General features: G+C 39.8%; 1 protein-coding gene across 2 annotated transcripts in view; it reads right to left on the bottom strand.

The window, feature by feature from the left end:
* Positions 1-3,485: 3,485 nt before the first annotated feature.
* igf2bp2a (insulin-like growth factor 2 mRNA binding protein 2a) overlaps positions 3,486-22,345 on the bottom strand; it is an 85,530-nt gene continuing 66,670 nt past the window's right edge. For both annotated transcript variants that reach the window (XM_084725276.1, XM_084725277.1), the window contains 9 exons: positions 19,929-20,051; positions 15,134-15,269; positions 9,889-10,026; positions 9,255-9,323; positions 7,954-8,076; positions 7,437-7,511; positions 5,449-5,580; positions 4,854-4,967; positions 3,486-4,497 (listed from right to left, as the gene is read on the bottom strand). In XM_084725276.1, the coding sequence (XP_084581402.1) occupies positions 4,399-4,497; positions 4,854-4,967; positions 5,449-5,580; positions 7,437-7,511; positions 7,954-8,076; positions 9,255-9,323; positions 9,889-10,026; positions 15,134-15,269; positions 19,929-20,051 (1,009 nt within the window). In that variant the 3' untranslated portion in view covers positions 3,486-4,398. The remainder of the gene's footprint in view (positions 4,498-4,853; positions 4,968-5,448; positions 5,581-7,436; positions 7,512-7,953; positions 8,077-9,254; positions 9,324-9,888; positions 10,027-15,133; positions 15,270-19,928; positions 20,052-22,345) is intronic.

Here is a 22,345-nt window from a genome sequence, read left to right as displayed (position 1 = left end):
TTTTCTTTTCTTTGAGGGTGAAATCAGTACACAACATCCACATTCAGAACCACTTCGGGCAGGTATGTACCCCCTAGATCCTGCTCTTCATTCCTTTCTAGCAGAAAAAAACTCGACTTGGAAAAAATCCTCTGACGTGTTATCGTTAAGAGGTTGTATGGCGTCCAGGCAAAGACAGTCCAACAGAGTTGACTACGGTTTACAAAGTTTCACTAGTCGGCTGGACCTGAAGAGTTTAGAGATTACTGTAGATCTTTTCTCTTGTTCTTTTTTTTTTATCATTAAAAAAGAAAATTAAAAACGCTCAAAATGATCAGTTAACAAGGCATACAAAATGTGGAAAAAGGGGAAATGAAAGATTGGACTGAGGTACCCTGAAGCCTGAGGTAGATCACAATACTGACATGCGCACTGTTCACATCCTGACCAAAGTTAACGCGGTGGTTCACTTTACTGTTCTCCTATTTTTTCAGGTTTTTATTTATATTAATATTCATAGTCTAGTTTTCAAGAAAATAAACACTTCCCTTCAAAACAATATGGCAGTGTCCCACTGAGGAAAAAAAGAAAAGGACTTTGTTTTTCTTTTTGTTTCTTATCAATAGCTCTCATCACAAAATAGGAAAAAAATAGATTCATAAATATTACTCTCTCTTTTTATATATATATACACACACACATGCACACGCAAGCGCACACACACATACACACACACGCGGAGGAAGCTGTGCGTATTGGCAATAACCTTACGTCTGGAAGATGAAGCTAATGATGGGGTGGTGATGTCTGAAAGGTGACAAATTAAGGCAACAAGCTTCCACGGTCTCCAAAGTAAAGCACAAAGGGGACACCAGGACCTGCGTGTCCAGCGTGCTCGCAGGGCGGGGTCGGTCGGCCAGCTCGCCAAAAATGTAAAAACAGGACCAAAAAAAAAAAAAAAAAAAAAGTTAAAAGAAAGTTTAAAAAGCGAGAGTGAGAACGACAATCTGTGTGTCTGTGCCTCTGGCCCGGCCTGCTGGACACGGCAGGGGTGATTCTTCTAAAAAGGCTGCATACATCGTACATTCACAGCTGTCATGCCGTTTTAGAAAGCTCCCTGACAAGAGAGGGTTAAAGCCAAACGCGGCTGCGGTCACGTTTGCGGTTGTGTGTGTACCACAGGTCATACAGTGCCTCCCCAATAAACCCCCACCCACCCACCCCTCTATCACCCCACAAAACTTTTCCTCACTGCCACTCCACACACCATGAGTCTGCACCCTCCCACCCCCCCACCCCCCTTCGTCCCCTCTCCGGGCCCTCAGCTCTCGTGCTGCGTTGGCCCTCGTGACGTCCTCATAAGGTAGAGCGTGTGGTGGTGCACATTCATAATGACTGATCGCCTTTTAACAAGCAAAGGTGCACAATTTTTTTTTTTTTAAGACGTCAATTTTTGCTCTGATCGTCAAGGAGGATGTCTTTAGAGACATTCTTTTGATTTGTTTTTGTTTTTTTTAAGGTCCAGTGTGTACGATTTTTGGCATCTCTGGGTTAAGGTCCTACTTATCTGACAGAATAAGTGCATTTCCTATGATAATAATACATCAATACTTACTGAAGTGAAATATGGAGCACCTCATGGCTCTGTACTTGGCCCTTTACTTTTCTTTCTATGCAGTACCAGTCAAAAGTTTGGACACACTTCTCTTTCTTTGTTTTTGACTCACGGTGTCTTCTGCAATTTCAATCAAAGACTTTGATTAAACCCATGATTGCAAGTGCAGAATCTAAATTATAAAACATCTTTTGCCTTGTTTTCACATTTTTTTGCTCTCTACATAATTCCATATGATTCCACATTTCATAATTTTTGCATTTCTGCAGAATTAATCTCTGATGTATAAAAATAAAGAAACAGCACTGAATAAAAAGATGTGTCTAAATTAGACTGGTACTGCAGGTCACCACTTGGCCAAATTACATGCAGTTGTGGAATAAATTTTCACTGCTACGTGCACGTTATGCACACACAGCTGCATGTGCCTCTGAAGGCAGATGATCATTCCCAAATTACAAAACTGGATGTCATGAAATTCTCTGCTCCTAAATTCTGACAAAACAGACACCAGTTTGATCAAGTGACAGTAACTCTTGGTAACTGTGATTTCTCAAAGTCAATCTGTCGGCAATCTCGGCTTCTCGTTTGGTGTTACGTAACGCCCACTTACGCAAATTGTGATCTGTGACATTGGGCTATACAAATAAAATTTGACTGACTATTAGTAGAATAATGCAGAAATGGCATATAATATTATATATAACATTTCAATTAGTGTATAGTCATCTAAAAATAAGAATCATATTTTTTTGTGAGGTTTTGTATTTATAAAACTTAACCAGACCCCCAAAAAAAGCACTTTAAGAATCTGTGATGTCACCACAATGTAAGTCTATGGGCCAAGCGGGAACTGTAGGCGGGGCCGAGGGAGGAAACACTACTGCACATTCAGTGGGCCGCTTAACCAGGAAGTCATAAAACTCTAAAACTTTTTTGGTATATGCGCCAAGCAAGCCACTCTCAATGGACTGAATGGGCGCCATCTTTGCATATAATATCAATGCATCTATGGTGCAGGTCCTTTTCCATGGAGGGCGCCACGTTGCTCCGCTATATTTCTTGAGTAATGGACAAACCACAGGCTGGCTCTAGATACGGCTTTTTGTGTTCTGCAGACGTTTTGCAGCCATCGTCAGTTCTTTTACATGCTTGAAAAGGGTGAGTGAGACAAGTTGACTGCAATCTCACCTGACTCACCGGACGCACTCTGCAGGTATAAACCTGCCACTGGGTAAATTCTTTCTGTTGGCATTGCAGCATCCATGATCTACATTTTCAAAGTCCCCAGGAACCAAGATCAACCTCTGAGCTGCAACCTACATTCTGAAAATGTCAAATTAATGTCTCGTATGCTAATGGTATGTAGGTGAACAAGCTAGCAGCTGCTGCCTTTTCTTATGCAGCGATTTAGTCATTTTAATGCCTGTGCTTACAGTCCGATGTGCAAATGTTCCACCAAAACAAGTTGTCGCTCTCCTCTGACGTTTTTTTGCTGTTGCACCATCACTGCATCCTGGGCTCAGTGCCGCCCAAGATGATTGTGATTGGTTTAGAGAAATAGAAATAAGCCAGGGCATTTTTTTCCCCTATAGTAGACTGTGTATGTACAGATCTTTCTCCAGCACTAAGTACTGCAATCTGCAAGTTCACCTCTAGATGCCATTAAATCCTACACACTGGTCCTTTCATATTAGGACAACAAGCATGAACGTAGATATATATATATATGTATATGTATAATCTACTGTACAGCATGGGAGGGTGATACCAGTTTACTGGTAAAAAATAAAATTAAAATAAATCCCTCTGTTGCATTTAACCTCTGTTGAGCGAAAGTGGCAGTCAGTTCAATGTTATCAAAAAGGCTACAGAAAACAAATATCCTATTAAAAAACATGATGCCAGATGAGAGAGAGTGATGAGAAAGTGAAGCAGAAATGAGCAGAAAAGAAAGAAAAATAAGTGTAGCATCAGATATGAATGGTGAGAGACATTTCAAAGGGAAGCTATCTTTTGCGTTGGCACACACACAGGCTTGTTACAAAGACTCATTCACCATATTTACTTATTATAGGGGTTTTTTCTTTTTTTGATTTCAGTGGCCTATAATGTGAACAAACAAAGGAAACGGCTTTAATGTGGCTGTCACAGCCCAATCAATCTCTGGAAACAAGCAAAAATATTAAAAGCGACACCGAGCCGGACTGTCATTTTGATAGAAAAATAACAGTGCATACTCTGTGTGTATCAATATATTTTTCTACTCTGTATTAATACTGCTAAGGATATTTAATCTTGCAATATGAATATCATCTCAAACTCTGCGTGAGAGAAGGTGTCCATTGTCACTCGCTCTCATTTTCTAACCCAAAATATCAGTCATAACGCCTTGTATACTCTCGTGTTAATACAGTTGCTTTATCCGTTTGTTAGGCCTATGTTAGTCCAACTTAAGAGATAACATTATGCAGGGCGACACACTAGTTCCTGTTTGCCTTTGTAACTGTGAAGACAACAGTTTCCACCTTTCTTTTAGATTTTTTTTTTTGGTCTTTTTGTTATATTATATCAGTACGGTTTCTCCCACTCTATCTGCTCTCTGAACAGGGCTGGCAGTGCACACAATGCCCTCAGCCTTTGGCTCTCACTTGTTTCCCCCCTAGTGAAGTTCTTTGGTTTTGATCGGTGCTGCTGGTCTGCCCTGCATGTCCCCCTTGGCCTTGGCCTTTGTCTGGGTAGGTCTCTGTCCGTTTGGGAGGGCTACATTCATTGGCTGGCGCCCGCTGGAGCCACCCCGCTGGTCACTTGGAGTGGTGCGGTGACATGGCGGCGCCCTGCTGGTGCTTCTGTTCCTGCGCTTTGACCTGCTGAATGATCTCCCGGATCTTCCTCTGTGCAGTCTGTTGGAGAGACGCCACACACGGGACCAGGTGTTGATTAATGACAAGGTGTCCATTTGAAAATAATGGATGATGTGCAACTAAATTTAGTTTGTTTTTTTCTTGTTTGTTTTCCTCCTTTCCTTTCCTTGTAGTGGATTCTCCACATGTCAATACTGTATTGTTTACTAGCAGATCTTGACCTTTCCAATATGGCCACCATGCAGACGTATAGCTGAGACATACAGCAGCAGCCAATGAGGTATCCATGTTTCTACATCTGTGGTTTTAGTTTACAAATATTACACCCCCTCACACTCACACAGGTGGGAGTTTTTAGCCCTCTTCTCTGGTCTAATTATAACAACTTTGCGTACCTGGCTGGCAAAGAAATGCCCACTGATTTTCACAAAGACCTCGTCGTTCTCGTCTGGCATTTGGTCCCGCGGTACGATGACCTCAGCGCTCGTTAGGTTCTGCAGCTCATTTACCTGGAAAAAAAAAAGACTCCAGAGATCATCATCTGGCTTTGAATTTCACCTCGAGCCTCAATTACAAAACACACTGACAGACAGAGTATCACATGATGGTAAACTGAAACACCCTCTGATGAAAGGTGCTGTTTGATGTACAGTAATCACTGGTGTGGAGCTCACAGTTACTGATAACTGACTTCTGTAAAAATGTTTTTAAATATAAATAATCAATAAACTAAAGAGCGGAGTTCAAACTACAGTCTCCCATGCATGAAGTGGAAATGACAAAATACAAAGGTAAACAAAGAACAAATCTCTTTCTTCTTTTCTGTTACATTTGGTCAATTTCTGATAATTAAGGAGATTAAAAATGTAGAAATACAGTTTTATTCCTCAAAAATGACTAGCTGCAGTATATAATTTACACAGTTAAAATAAATGCAACAGTCCTTTCTTCCAACCTTGACAAAAACTCAGTTCAAGTTCATCAACTGACCGTCTTGCCGCCTTTTCCGATGACCCTGCCAGCTGCACTTGAGGGAACCTTGATGTGCGTCTCCAGTTTGACCTCCTCCTTTGCCGTGACGAAGTTCTCCTCTTTCAGCTTCCCAAATATCCGACCCTGGGCCTGGAATAAAGAGGAGGGAATGAGGCAAGGAGAGACTGGGGAAAGTGGGGACGCACAGTGATCCACTGCTGTTTAATATAATACATGACACATTCAAAAATCTTAATTTTTTAAAAGGCATAATATGCAGCATTTCCCTAAAAAACACTACATTTAGACTCATATAAGTACTTGTGACCCACTAGAAGTGTCCGATGTCTGTATCTGTAGAGGTTATCTGTCATTTTCTAATGTTTTGCTGTGTCCAGTAACTTTCCTCTCATCCTGCCTCTGTCTGCACCGCTGTCGCTGGATACCTGCTGCCTCGCTCACACAAAACATGAGTGAAAGAGAAGAAACACTGCCGCAAATCATTTATGCAAAACATGTCAGACAGCAGCATACAGAGCCACGAGTCTTGTCACTGGGAGCACAGGTGACATGGAGCATGACTGCTCCTGTCTTCATGCACTCTTCACAGCAGAGTTGGTCCACACTGTGAAAAGCTAATTTAGCTAGTTAGCAGCAACGAATCAGGCTAAAGACAACTAAAAAAGCCTGGAGGTCTCCCAAACATGTTTTAGAGCTGGGGAGCTGGAAGCCAAAGGTAGAGAAACAAACAGGACCAGATGATTGACTGCATTTTCTTCTGGTCGCGGACCACCATGAGGCTAGCTCTTTGCTGCTAATTAGCTAACCACTAGCTCTGCTGCTGTGTAACCATGTTACTTAAACAGGAACGTTTTATTTATTTTCCGGGGTATCAAACAACACCCAGTAACTATTATGCTGCAACCTGAGCTTATCCACACACTTTTTTTCCCTTTCTTTTCAGCTTGTCAGTGGCATTAATCCCACCCCATGCTGCTGATTGGCTCATCGTTTGTCTCCCCCTCTGTGCTCACTGGACACTGCTGTTGCATGTCTTGATCCCAGACAGGAGAATCAGTTGATTCAGCAGAGACTCAGAGATCTGGACCCGTTTAACTTTAGATCATAACCACTGTGAATCAATTAGAACTTGGGATGTGTGCCATGAGTCGACTATATGATTAAACACCAGCACACTTAGCAGTTGGCAACAGAAACACTAGTCGGTTAAACTATTTATCAATATTTTATTCCTGTACTGCGCCAGTTCACTGTTGCCTCTAAGCTGTTATGCAGCTGCCCGCCTCTTCAACAGCGCAGTTTGTCAGTATTTTGATGTATAAAATCAAAATACTGAATGTAGACTGTGTCCGAATAAATCGGTACATAAACACTCGACTGGAGTGATGTGTGGCAACATTCAGCACAGCTACGGACATTAACCTGCAAGCAGAGCTGCTGCTGCTGCTAGCACTGCTAACGTTAGCCACGCTGTGTGTCAGCTAACGTCAAATCCGGGTGAAAAATGTTGTTAACCTGCAGACACTGTTGAACTGAAGCATTTAGTGAGCTGTTATGTTTTGTAGGATAATATGCAATATCCATATTACACAGTACAGTATTTTTTCGGACAATACTTCGGACAATTAATAAATTGCACTCAATTTTACCTGTTTTCTAAGTGTTTTCTTACTGTTAGACTAATCGACCAGTCTACATTAAATTTTGCATTTATTTGACAAGGAAATTAGTTGCCAGGAACTAATTAGAACATTTTATTTTTTTTAGAACATTCTCTGATTCACTGCTTTGTTCTTGCTAACACTGCTCCCTCACTTCAATCACTCAGTCTCAATCATTGAGCCAAGGAGGCGGAGCAAACTTTGAATGGTGCATTTACAAATAATGCTGCATATTCTTACCTTAAAGTATATTACATGGCTGTACAGAAGCTCAACAATACATTTGGTGCATATTAATACACATATTCATTTTTGGTTTTTTACCTTAAACTGAGCCTCTGGGGTTCCAGTAATGATAACCATCCTCTCAGTAACGTCTGGGTTCTCAGCTGGAGCAATCTGACACACACACACACACACACACACACACACACACACACACACACACACACACACACACACACACACAGAAATAGAAACAGGGTATGGGGTATGAATATGGAGAAAATATGGCCAAAAGCTGGTGATCTTTTTCTGTGGTCATTCAGATCATGCAACCACTAAACCATCTGCAAATTCCTACAAATAAATGAAACATCTGAGATTACGTTACTGACCAGCTGTCCCACCTCTCCAGTCGGGGCTCGAGGGGCTTTCTGAAATGCTCGGCTCACTAGTCATCTCCTTTTTTTGTGTTTGTTTCACCATAAATAACTAACATCCTCGGCCAGCGCTGCTGACTCAGCCGGCACTGACTGATGCCGACCTGATGCCAGCTCACTCGATGAGAGGCTGTAAAGTCCTGTTGGAGGACTCGCTCTGTTGACGCTGACAAACTCACCTTGATGGAAGCTCCAGCGAAGTGGGCGAGTTGTTTGATGTGCTGGCCCTTCTTGCCGATCAGGGCTCCGACTGCCTGAGTTGGAATAAAGAGGTAGACGACCTCCTGCTCTTGAGCCTGTTGCTGAGAAGAAAAAAACAACAGACCAAACAGAAAAATATATTTCACTACACTTTTACTAAGCTCTGAAACAGGAAAAAAAACATTTGAAACGCCTCTGAATTTTCAGATACTTGAAGAACAGCTGAAAACGACGGCTATATTGAGCTCTCAAGGGTTTTCTCTGCGGGTAAACATGCCGCGCTGGCTGCGTCTGAGCGGAATACTTCCTATTAAGGCCGATGGTTGCCCCATGTTTTTGTTTTTCTTCGCATGGTAACACTCGTGTTCTCGACGTTCATGAAGTGAATTTTTACGAGCCACAGGACAGTCCCCTTCCAGAAATATTTGTGGTGTTCTGGTGACTGGGTGATGGTACGCAGGAATGCCAGACTCACAGTTCAACACAGATGCTGACTGAGAGGTTGTCATGATCTGTGATTTATGTCTCCCCGTCCATTAGTTTTATGTCTTCCTCTTTTTCTTTACACCGTGGCAGTCCCTCACATTTATATCACAAACATGGAAACCCATTTCATCCAGTTTCCCTCGGCCTTGATTACATATTCTGAGGTAAAAATTAGGTCTTTTTATCTAATAATTTCAGCTTTTTATCTCCTAGTTGTTACATTTTATCTCATAATTGACTTTAAACTCATAATTCTTTTTAACTCCTAATTCCACTTTAATTCATAATTATGACTTTTTATCTCAAAATTTCAACTTTTTATCTCATAATTGACTCGTTAACTCATAATTATTACTTTTGTGTCATAATTCTGACCTTTCCTCTCATGACCTCTGTGTCATGATTATTACTTTTTCTCTCACTTTTTCTCTCATAATTGACTCTTTTACTCATAATTTTGACTTTTACCTAATCATTTAAACTTTTTCCTTCATAATTGTGATTTTTTTTCCACATAATTTTGACATTTGTGGCAGAAACATGCTTTCATTCATCAGTCACTTGCAAAAAGACTTTCCTTACCACAAACAGCTTTGAAAAATTAGCTCTAAAATTTAAAGCTTTTCCTCCACTTCTTGAGTACAAAAAACATAGAGTAGTACAACTACTTCAATAATTACTAAACTCAACTCAACAACTCAAACAACAACAACAACAACAACAAAAAAACAGTGCTTAAGTTTCTGGTCACCAAGGAAACACTGTCTATAGTGCAGACTTTAAGGGAACATACTGAGTGCTGGTGGGTGATGGCACTTGCTGGAGGAACCCCGTACAGGCCACTGAGATGTGAAGAGTGACTCTGAAAGTGAAGTGACAAGCAGACCGATCAGATGGCACTCAAACACACACACACACACACACTGACAGGCACATGCACATTCTCAGGCTCTTATTGAGGGGAATTTCAGGGTATAAACTCACAGTGAATCACACACTAACTTTCTTGACTATGTAGCACGCGAATACATTCTCACACGCTGTCTCACACCACTTTGGCTCGACCTCTTCAGGCACTGAGTGGAGACTTTGTTTTACAGACGAACTGACTCATCTCTGGAGAAGATGGGGGAATTCTGCTTGTTTCAAACTGTGTACAATATCATGCAGGAAGACCTGAGTCAACACGGTACTGTGTTTTTTTTAAAAGCACTTCAGTGGGAGCCTGGTTTAACATGTGTTGGAGACAAATTGCTTTATCAAGTCAAAACTAATCCCTGCAGGAACTGTGCATGGCTGTGCTGGGTGTGTAAAACCAACCCTGGTAAAGTCATCCTAAAAGAAGCATTTTTAAAATCCCTCCTTCACCTTTTACAGATGTGTGCAGGGATAATCTGTTAATAATAAAAAAAAAAGAGAGCACTCACTAAGAATGGGTTGTATCCTCCTGGTGCCACAGGAGGCACTGCACCGCGTGGTCCAGCAGCAGGGGGCAGCGCCGGCAGACCAGAGGAGAAGATGCCCAGAGCGTTCAGATTCAAGCCTGGGATCAGGTTAGCCTGTTGCTGTGCAGAAGGGAAGAGGTACATGTCAGTCACGAGATGAAAACTACATTAGGATTTTATAAAGGCTCGTCATTATTATTCATTTATTTTTTCACTGTAAAGTCTGCAGATTTTTAAAAGGAACCGATCTGTTTAAGCAGCTTTTTAACTTGGATTTTACATCAACTGGCAGACATAAACCGTTAAAGGTCAGTTAAAAGTTAAAAATATGTGACTGAAATATGTTCTAGTCTCAATTCAATGTGTTTTATATGTTCAGCACTTTCAGAGATGCTTTGCTTTAGCAATATGTAGTGTTACATCATGCCAATAAAGGAATTTGAATTGAATTAAATTGTAAGTCATTAGCATTCAAAAATGAGCACCGCAGTCCAAATGGTGAACTGGAGCCATAAACGATATATTAAATAGGTTGAATCCCTTTTTAATATACAATCTATGGTTGAAGTGAGTCCACCCCCCCCCACCATGTTCCTCCTCACACTTGAAGCTCAGACATGTTGCCTGCAGGCTGCAGAGACACAGAACCTACAAGCGCAAGACGGGCGCAACATTTGGATGCTGGCAAGCAAAGACAAGTCCTCCGCTGTAAGTTGATCAGCTGTTTATAACTGTCAGTTGTCTGTCAATGTAAAGATAAGCCCACTATTATGAAAACCCTAAGTCCACTGCTCTGAAAAGACACACTCTGGAGTTCAGTGACTGCCTGTCTTACTGGCTGCCAAACTCCATTAACAAATTATTTAACCGTTATAAACATCTACTCCTTCTAAAAGCTTATTCATGATTTCTTACCGACCCATAAACACATTAGGCATTAATTTAAACTCAAAATTCAAGACAGATTTAGTACCACAAATATATCACATACTTCTTTAAGTTTGCTGCTGCAAAAGAGCAACTATGGTTTACAGTAAAAAGTCTTGCACTGAGCACGACTTTGAAAATCTAATGTCTATAAGAGATCAGTCTCTAAACAACACATATCGAACTCGAGGCCTGCAGGACGAATCTGGCCTGGCCCTCCCGAGAGCTCGCAAAGAATGCAATTTGTGCGAAACAATTTAATGCTGCTTTATGTAAGTACAGTGTGCATAAACTACTTGTCCCAGAGTGCATCTGGATTTTGTTATCCACACGCTGAAGCCTAGATGTCAGCATTTCAATATCATACAGCTGTTTCCAGCAGTGGCAGACTCACTGAGGGGCTGCAGCTTGTAACGTTAATAGAAGCTGTCGAGCAAAATGTCCAAGAAAAGAAAAGCTGACACCAAGTGAAGGCAGTTTAATATGAGAGGGGAAAGCGAATGCATGTTTGTGCTTCATGGAGACAAGCCACTCTCTCTTCTTAGTCTTCATTTTCTTTAATAAATTGTACACTTGAATGTTTGCTTGCCATTATTCTCCCTAGACATCTGCTTACAGGGCTACTTACTGATTAAGTTATTCCTAAATCCAATAATAAATAAATGCAATTATGTAATATGATAAGTAGTAGATACATTTATATAGTCTTAAATATAAATCTATAACTGACTCTTTGAGGACAACCACAATGCTGAGGTGGTGGAGTTTGACACCCCTGCTCTACACGCATTGTTTAATAGACGCTGAGGACAATCTCCCAGCTTTTGTTGCTAAAACTGGGTGGAATTAAAGCTAAAGCTTGAAAGAAATTGCAGAACCAATCCAAAGTCTCCTTATTAGGGCTACTGAGAAGAATGTGAGCAGAGCATCTTGTTCCATGAGGCGTGTCCTTTAAAAAAATGTAAGGGGCGTGCGTTTCCCAGCGGCAGTGTTCGCCGCCGTTAAAGCAGCTACCTGCATTTAGAACAATAAACAATAATAATTTCCTACATTGCTTTAATTATCAAAGAAAGTGTCTGACTGACTTACTATGAATGGGGTCACAGAAATAAACCTATTTGTTGTTTTTGATGTTTTCCTTTACCTCATCTTTAAGGTAAGAAAGTAAAATATAACTGAGCCAGACAAATTAGCAATCCAGCAAAAAAACTTAACATTTTCTGGTTCCAGTTTCTCTAATATAAGTATTTGCTGCTCTTGTTGTTTTTTTTTATTGTACTAAATACAAAATATCTTGGTTTTGATTGTTGTTCAGACTAGGAACAGCTCGATAGTACTTTTTCAGGTCTGATACGGCAACCTTGGTGTCAGATTTACATTCGTATCGACAGATACTCATCTTTTCCCCTCTCTTAAACAACTAGGCTGTTAATAATACATTTGTATGGATGAACTTTGGTCAACTTCGCCATCTGAAAAACATCAAACTGTGAAACAAATATTATGCTCCCATGAAGGAACAAACACACAGCACACAACATGACTCAGTTCCGCACCGTACAACCATGGCTTCTTTGTATTTAAACTTCTTCTCACACAGAACTTTTGGTAGTTTTTTTTTGTAAAGTGGTCAGGATCAATCAAACATTCAACAATAAAATTTAAATAAATTGCATAAATGTCACTCTGCTGTTCTGCTTTTTCTTGCTTGAGCTTAAAATAACTCGACACAGCTGACAAGTCGACGGCGCTGCTGACAGGTCTCACTCATGTTCTGTTCTGCTGCTGATTTGTGTTACTGTGACACGTCTCTCTTTACAGCATGTCAGCAAATTTAGTTAATCACTTACATGATCATTTAGGATAATGGATTATATCAGATTACACTCCCCCTTCCCCCGCAGTTGTGAATCCATTGTTTTTGGCTAACATCAGACTGATACAGATACAGATTTTACCGGAAGACTCCTTTTGTTAATTGCACTCCTGTTTCCTCCTGAGGTCACAATTCTCCCAAATTTCTCCTAATTTGTGAGAAATGTTCACACCTTTTTTTTTATTATTATAAGAACCTATTTCTGCCACCGTACAGCTTGTATAAGCCTTATAACTGGAAAATCCATTGTTTCCACAGACAAAAATATAGCTACACCAAATGTTGTTTCCTGGTGTACATGTGACACAGAAGAGAGCTGGACGCATGTCGTCATCTCAGCGAGGAACAGACGGCGAGAGAAAAGAAGAGGACACTCAGAAAACCAATACGACAAATTTCAGACGTCCTGGAAAAAAGAATTCCCGTTTCTTATGGAAACTTTTAAAGAAAAGGGGTACATTTTTTGTAGAGCAGTCTTACTATAAAACCCTTTGGAAAAACTTTTGAAAAATATTATTTTTCTGTGTTAGTGTAATCAAATTTGAAATTGGACCAGGTAAGGATAAATGCTGTGGTCCCGTTGTGTTTTTCAGCTAATAACTTTTATCAGAATGCAGGAAAGATGCCACGATGCTCGTCTCCACTCCCACACTACCTAATTTGCATAACTGTCTTATGTAAATAAAACATTACCTTATTTTTTTTTTACCTTTTTTTGGTATAGTGTTCTTGTATAATACTTATACTTTTATTTTGTATAGTGCGTCCTTGTATATTAGTCTTGTATATTTTTATATTTTAGCCTATATTTTCTATATAGTGTATTCTAAGATATTATATATATATATATATTAATAATTATACAGTATGCCAGGGATATTCTTATACTGTTATTTCAACTATTTTCATTTCTTTAATTGTTGGGCTTATTTTTCTATTTATTTTTATTTTATACTCTATTTTTTTTTTAAATATCTATCTCAAACTCAAATTTTACAGTTAGTTGCAGCCCTTGTTGTGTTGTTCTGTTCCTTTACTACCATTAACCACCGACATAAAAGGGTTACTTATCTGTGAATTTCATCATCATTTTAAAATCCTGTATGGATTGAGAGAATTATCCCTCTTCTTTAGCTGAATAAACCATTTAAAACCCCACTGGACTATTTATATTGTCAAATGATTAATTTTATATTATGTTTTGTTTTGTTTGAATGTTCCTGTTTGTCTGAGTATGTTGAGGGCCGGGTGGGGTTGTTTATATTGGAGCTGTTTTCATTTACTCCCCTTGTTTATGTCTTTTTTCATTGTTAATAAAAAATACCTTTTTCAAGAAAAAATCCACTGGAGTATCTGCAAAATGCATCGTCACAACACTTGAAAACAGCGCTGTTTGGTTTGCCTTAGCTCATGAAAACTTGATGTTGTTGGAGGTATGTGGTTTTGCTGCTGAAATGGCCCGACAAAAACATTTCCCCCCTCAAAGTCAAGTCAGCTATTCTGGTTTCATGGCCGTGAGGAGACACGCGGTCGGTCGTGTTTCACTTCCTTGTTCCCAGAGACCTTTGTGTGTAATATCCTCACTGTCACGCTAGATGGCCCTCACTGCTTGCTGTAGAGCCTCCGCTCAGCCCGACAGGTGCCAAAGCTGCTCACACCAGCCAGTAGAATTTAACCGCATGCTGCGTGAGACTTCTTGATGATTATTTCTGAGCCAATATTTGGACAGTTAGAACGAGGGAGAGAACTGGCAGAAAGAGCGGATACTGGGACACAAATTCTCCAGTTTCTGCACGAGTGTCTGCAGCTCATCATGAAGTGAACACAGTGACTTTATCAGCATCATCTCTGCATTACTGCGATGTACAGTGTGTGATCTCATCTCTATCTCTCCTCTTCCTCTGTGGTGGTTGACCTCTCTGCGCTGCAGCACCGGTGATGTCATCAGGGCAGTGAGAAAGAGGAGCTGGGTGAGAGCGAGTAGAGCTGCCGGCCTACAGATATCAGATGGATGCTGGGAAACGCAGTGTGTTACAGCAAGAACACAGACACACACAGCGGGGAAGTGAGCGTGAGTCACAGGCTCCGTGGAACAGACACACACACACACACACACACACACACACACACACACACGTACGCGGACGTGCTGTGCTCAAACAACCGACTCACTGATGAACTATTCTGTGATCGTTTACTGTTATCCATTCACCAAACAGACAACACATGTATTACTAATGCTGGTGGTAACATGGACTGAATGGGGAGGTGATGTTATCCCGCCGTATATCATTGCTCCTCTCCAGCATTCACCTGTCAGTCTGTGTGAGTCAACCTGAGATCATAACCACACACACAGACACACACACACACACAGGCAAGAAGCCTTCAGAAGGTTACTTTTAAGCTTGCTTAATAGCTTACGTTCATAGCAGCAACGTCATTCTCGTAGGCTTCCCTCAGCTTCTTCATGATCTCCACCTCAGCTTTGCAACACGCTTCCAAGAGGCCCTTTATCGTGATGGTCCTCTCAAGGTTGTAAATGGTTAAGTCGTGAAACCTGCAAGACGGGAGATGACACACACAAACACACACACACACACACAAATAAGTATATGCGTATGCGACTAGAGATACAGAGAACAGGCACAGTCATATTCTGCTCACATTTTTTCTCAGAAGTTGGAGGTGACTGAGGTGATTTTAATTTTAACTTAATTGTTATTGGAGGTTGGATTAGCAACACAACGGGCACCTGGTTCTGTGTTAAATTTTTGAAATATTGATTTAAAACAAAATTCCTGCATGTCTACACCACCAAAGCTCTTAAGGATTAAGTCAAGAAACAACTACCTGCAGTGTGTTTACCCCCCACATCATCACAAATAATAAATTCAACAGGGCTAACACAAAATATTAGCCTGCCAGCCACGTTACACTTAAAAGAGCTGACAGTTTGATTCTGACCTTCTGGGCCTCTTGTACATTTTAAGGTTAAATGCATCAATCTGGTGCGCTCTGACAATAAAATTTTGAGGTTAGATCTGTGAAGAACTTTGTGCTTTTGTAGACATTTTAATCATAAACACTTTGATTGTGTAGATCTGAACGGTGAAGACACCACAAGAATAAGTAAACGAGACCAGGCCCATCACTGTACTATTTGCAACCTCAGTTGAAATTTGAATAATAAATTCCAAGCACAAGGTAGCAGGTCTTAGGTGCATGGACCGAGCATCTTCAGGCTGGGTATCATTTATAAAATTATAATACCAGTACCCTTTACGTGATACCTATATCTATACAGTATGTCATTTGATACTATCATATGAATGGAGCAATACTGTACAATGATTTGGTAGCATCTCAGCATGCTTAGCTGCCAACTCCTTCAAATACACACACTCAACTTCACCACATCACAGACTGTGTGGGTTTTAGCCAGTTTTAATGGACAGTCACACATTGCATTAAACTGAAGCGCTCTTGCAGCTTTTTTTCTAGATCTGGGTACAAAAAAGAACAGTTGGAGGAAGTGTGTGACTGGAGAAGATTCTCCTTGGTACTGGGTCATTTTCATTTGATACCTTTAAGGGACTGAGTACCGATACTCATGTATGTGCAGCAGTGCAACATGCAGAAGGGCAGGGCGAAGGTGAATATAGATCACCGGGTATAGTGATCATTAAATGGTCTCTCCACCAGTCACATGACTGGTGTCATAGCTCGGAAACAGCTGCGCTAGTCACAGGTAAACATAATAACGACAGCTCAGCAAATGGGAAGCTTTAACTCAGGAAACGTTTGGATGCTTCAGAGCATCACAACATGAACACACATCACCACAAATCTGCACCCAAAGACAGCTGGAGTTTGATTTTCCATCAGGAAGTTAAAGGAACAGATTTGGTTTTTGGTTTTATCAATAATTCTAATGTACAGTATGTCATCTCGTACACGGTGACATAGTTCAGTAATTTCTTTTTCCACAACAGTGCCACGTGTTTCAAAGATAAAGCATAAAATGCCACTTTTGCTGTAAACAAAGCTGGAATGATGAGCCCCGGTAACCAGATGAATATGGAGTTATAACCGACCAGTCTGATGTGTGTGTGCAGGAGCAATTCAGTTCTACATTTCCAGCAAGTTATAGGACATACAGAACTGAAGCCGCAGAGGCCAAGATAGTCTGACTTTAAGTTCCCTTAGTTTGGATCAAGCTCCAAAAACACTAGCAACTACACTTCCCATAATGCAACTCAATGCATTCCATTAACATCATATGGGATGGATGATAGAGATGAGAAAGAATCTCATATCCCATTAACATCCTGTGCATTCACAACTCAAGGTGGTTGTTTAATTACAGAGGTGGTTGTGTGCGAGTTAAAATACAACATTATATCCATTAAATCTGGGTTTAATTACATCGATGTCCGACTCTGGCTGACGTGAGACATCTTTGTTTGCTTGATTTTTAGACACTTCCATGTAATTAAGTTCAAAATATCAGAGCATTCCCAAAAAATCTGACTTTGCCAGTCGTAATTAACCACTTGCGTGTTGACATGAACACTATTTACAAGCCAAAAACTTGTAATTACCAGCAATTACTGGTGGTGTGCCCCCTTTAAACTGCTAGTTTGTATCACTCAAGGTCAGGATGTGAATATCAGCACAGTGACAAGTGTACAGATGAATTGGATTTGTCCGTTCTTGCTTATTATTATTTTAAGAGAAAAACTGCAGCAGTGTAGAAAAAGAACTGCAGCAAGATATTGAGCTTGATCATTTTATGCGACAGCCAAATCATGACTCAATAAATCTGAAATTAAACAGCAGTTAAACACACAGGGTCAGGGAGTCAGGGGATTCAACTAACAGCACTGTGGATTTTAAATACAAAATATGAGTAAATTTAAATTGGTGTATTTTGAATACGGTTACTGTCTTTAAGAATCAAGTACTTAAAGGGATTACTCTATTTGGTTTTGTTTTATTTGTTCTAAAATTCATGAGGCATACATATCTCATAAACAGATTAAAAAAGATTGTGGATGCCCTGTGCACCTGCTACACACCACAGGAGAGGAGGCGTACAGCCAGGACTCTGTCAAGAATGTGTTTTTGGAAATATAAAGAACATTTTACCTACACACATGGTTAAGAAGGTCAGGACATTATGGTGAAATGCAGCTCTGCTCCCCACTGACAAGCTGCTTTTGCATCAAAAGCCTCTACGTGTAAAAAAAAAAACTAAAAAAAACACCTTGAGGTAACTTTAAGTTCTGTTTTGTCATGCCAGTGTACTCTCTCATGCTAATAAGAGGATGGAGGATGGAGGGTTTCGTACTCTGTACATATTGCAAAGACCCCTGAGGCAAACTGCGATTTGTGATTTTGGGATAGTATATACTGTATGTAAAATTTGACTTGACTTGCTTGTTAGTTTGCTCACTAACTTGCCAATTAACCAGAAATATGATCCTTTATTCAACACATGATGATGATGATGATTTTATTCTGTGGATGTGTGTGGTCTGCTCGGTAACACATCAGATTAATGCCGTGCCAGCACAGTGACCTACTAATACATACAGTTCATGTAGGTACTGGGTAACAAGATGGAACGAGGAGGTTATGATTCGAGATTTTATAAAGAAACGCTTTAGAATACTGCCTGCATGTCCTGTTGTTACTATCACAAACGTCCAGATAATTGGGAGGTACTCTGCTGGTACAGCGTTATTAAAAAAAAAAAAAAAAGCATTACCAGCTGCTCTAATGTTTATGACAGCGCCTGCAGTGCTCTACGGCTGGTTTACACCAACAAGGAGATTAAATTTACTTATCTGAAAACCTCAGTTTAGTTTTTACCGTCAGCCTAGATTAAATGCAAATACTTGAGGAGGTTTAACTTTTAAAGCAGCTGCCCTTTTGAGATGGATTGAGCAAAATAATTCTCTACTGAGCCATCATGAGGATAACCAATTGTTTAGCTAGCTAGCAAGCGACGCAATGTATTGTTAAGGAATACAGATTTCCCCTTCTTTTATATTTAGGATGTCCTAACAGAGCTCAGATTTATTTTTTTACACATTTATTTATTTTAATTTGGGAAAGCAAGCATCTCCATATTGATTAATGTCTATTTAATTTGGCTTTGCATCATAAACTTGGACTTAGTGAACTGAGATTAGTTTTTAACTGTGCAACAGAGCTCTGCTTCACTTTAAATCTGGATATACTAATTTTCCAATAGTTTTGCTAAACTCTGATTAGAATTAATCTTCAATTAAATTAATCTTCAATGTTACAACCCGGTGTATGCGACCAAGTGAGAACAGTAGAGGGATCTCTTCAAGGAGGTCATTTCCAAAATCAAGTATTCCTAAAGTAATCCAAAATATTAAGAATATGTTACTTAATTTGAGTAATCTAACGGAATATGTTACAATTTACATTTCAGGACATGTATTCAATAATCCGTAGTGGAATATATTTTCAAAGTAACCCTCCCAACACTGCTTATACAGCAGGTGAGCTGTCAAAGTATGATTACACGACTCAAGTAAGCGATCGTACCATAAAGCAGTTCGCCTTGAAGCTTTACAAACGATCAGAACTTGCAGCAGAACTATTTTGTCATCAGTGACGGTGGACGTGGAGGACACTCTGAAAGGATTTCACTGAACCATCAATATTGTATGTACTGTTTGCCTCTTCTCAAAAGGACCCTGTCCCTCCTCTCCTCCTCCTCTCTGTCTTTTTTTCCTCAAGGCTCATTACGTCCTCAGAGCTCACAGAGACAGAGTAATTCATTATCCCTAAATGAACGAAGGTTGGTGAGCACGGCCCGTTAAATGGGGTGTAACCACCACCTCTCTAATATCATGTTCTGGAGTAAAGGAGCTGTAATCAACTCCTCACATTTGTTCTCTAACAACTCAGTTAAGTGAAACCACATGCTGGGAGGCTAATCAGCGCGGGTGGGGAAAGGTGTGGCACCAGGGCGTCGGAATCACGGCCTGGTATGTGAGACCTGGTTTAAATATTTGGTAATGGTCTTTGGAAGTATAGTTTTCCACAAGCATACAACCGCTCACGTCAAAGTGTTCAAGTACTCCAGTGTGCACTTGTATTTCTGACAGTGCTTGTATGGTGAGTAGTGTAGCCGCAGGGCGCTGCCGGCGTGCGTGAAGTGTGAGCAGCGACTTACGAGGAGATGATAATCTGGGTCCCTGTCTCCTCCTCGATCCTCTTCAGGTTGCGGCCCTCCTTTCCAATCAGTCGGCCCACGAGGCTGTTGTGGGCGAGGATTTTCAGAGGGATGTCCTCCGTCCTGCGCGCACACGCACACACACACACACACACACATACAGGTTAGGTGAGATGACAGCAGATAAGTTCTGCTGAGAGTAACTGATGTAGCATGAAGAACATTGTGGTGTGATGGGGATGTTCAGGAATGTGGATATCCCAGCCCAGCTGGAAATGCTGCTGTGAGCGCCGGGTACAATGTTAGACAGACTCATACCTTTACTCAAGACATGAGCCTTTTATTTAGTGATGTATATGTGATGGTTTCTTTTTTTTGTTTGTTTGTTTGTTTTACAGATTTTCACCTAGATTTTACCAGATCAATTCAAACCCATTTTGCAGCAGTGGTTTTGTTCTTGGGCACCCAAAAGTTGTTGTGTTCAGAAGACACTGCAGTTTACAGTAAAGACAGTACTGCTGCGACAAGCACAGCTCAGAAAACGCTTTTGGTAATTGCGGAGGTGGGACACAACTAATTACAAAACGTTTTTGGGTACCTGGACTTTACTTGAGCGTCTGATGAATTTTTACTTTTAATCCTTACACTTTAACACAAATATTTGTGTTTTCTACTCCTTAAATTTTCAAAACAGGCTTGCTACTTAGTTCTACTGCAGTAACACATAGGAAAGACGATTCCTTGGTGTATCCATCAGAGCATATCACGTACAACAGACTTAACAAAAAAAGAAAGATGCAAAAGACGTTAACAACTTAAACAACATAAACAACGTAAAAAAAAGTAACAAGATGTGAACAAAGTAAAAGACATAGCATAATGCAACAAAACCTAAATGACGTAAAAGATGTAACAACATGTAAAAGACATAACATGTAAGAAAATGTAAAAGATTTAAAAAAACATAACAAGTTGCAACAAAACATAAAGGACGTAAAAGGGTTAACGAGATGTAAAAAATGTAAGATGTAACAAAATGTTAAAGATACAACAAGATGACAACAAAACGGAAATGATAACGGAAACCATGTAAAAGACATAACAAGACTCAACAAGACTTACACAGAGCAACAAGATATAAACAACGTATAAGACATAACAAGGTGTAACAAAACATAACTCATGTAACAATACAAAATGGACAGAGAGGGAGGGAGACTCGGCCGAGGAGAAAAGATGAGGTTCAGTTAGCTTTGCACAGAAACAGCAGGTAGAAATGTCCTTCAGAGGGAAACTTTTAACTTTTATAGTTACTTCAGTAAAGATGATTAATGACAACTTTTACTTTTACCAGAGTCAGAGTTTTAAAATGTGTGTACTTTTGAAGATGAAGGTGAAGGATCTGTTGATTATGTCCTGGAGTCTGAACAATAAAACTACAATTTTTTCAGTGGATTTTTGCAGGTTTTTTTTTTTTCCTAAATATAATGTTTATCTGCTTTTTGTCATCAAAATAGGATAAGGCTGCCAAAAGTATTGATACTTTCCATGTTTAAAATGATACAATACCCATTAATTATAATATTGAAAGTACTGAAGGTATTTAAAAAAATGAGTGTTCATTCAGATGTGAGTTCAGTTCAGTGTTTATTGTCTGCCTGAAATTTGACTTGCAGCAAAATCAGACAGCAATCAGTGACTCTGTCGGTACCAGCATTGTGTGCAGATTATTAATTTTTAAAAAAGCAAAAATTATCCTATTTTGTGTGCCAAGGACTTTTTAAAATGTCCTTCCTGTGGTATCAGAAGAGTAATAGAGAAATGTGTTTTTAGACTGGTATTGTATAGAAGATTAAAATTCTGGTATTGTGACAACTCTGAAGCAAATACAGACGAAATACTCAGTGTTCAATTGGTGCACTTATAATTAATCGATTCTAATTAACTGATAAATTAGCATAACATCTCATAGTCGGTGCACAGGAGCTCGAGTGAACATTCAAATGTGTAAAATTTGTCTACAGGCAAGCATGCAATTGAACAAACATGAAAAATCAAGTTTTTAATAATAGCGTGGCTTGTCAAAGAAAGTATTAAGCTGTATGTGTGCACATCAAACACCCTGAATCAAATGTTACATCTAATTTATCTCAAACCCAAAAATCTTTAGTGTCACAGGAGAGAATTGTTATTCTTCTTCGTACAACTGAGGTTGGTAGATTTAAAAATATTCAAGAGGAAAACAGACAAACCAAGCTGTGTAATTTGAGTGAAGTGGAAAGTGAGTTTCATTTCTTTTGTACTGTACAAATTATGATGATTTAAAAGAGTTAATTTTCCATGAAATGGCTCTACAAAACCCTGAAATGTTCTGGTGAACAGATGGGCACAAATTGAAATGGCTGTTTAATTTTGAT

This window comes from Lutjanus erythropterus, chromosome 8 (genome assembly GCF_056507025.1).
Source record: "Lutjanus erythropterus isolate fLutEry1 chromosome 8, fLutEry1.hap2, whole genome shotgun sequence".
Lineage (NCBI taxonomy): Eukaryota > Metazoa > Chordata > Actinopteri > Lutjaniformes > Lutjanidae > Lutjanus > Lutjanus erythropterus.
The sequence above is the reverse complement of the archived record's forward strand: the minus strand, read 5'-3'. Positions and strand labels throughout refer to the sequence as shown.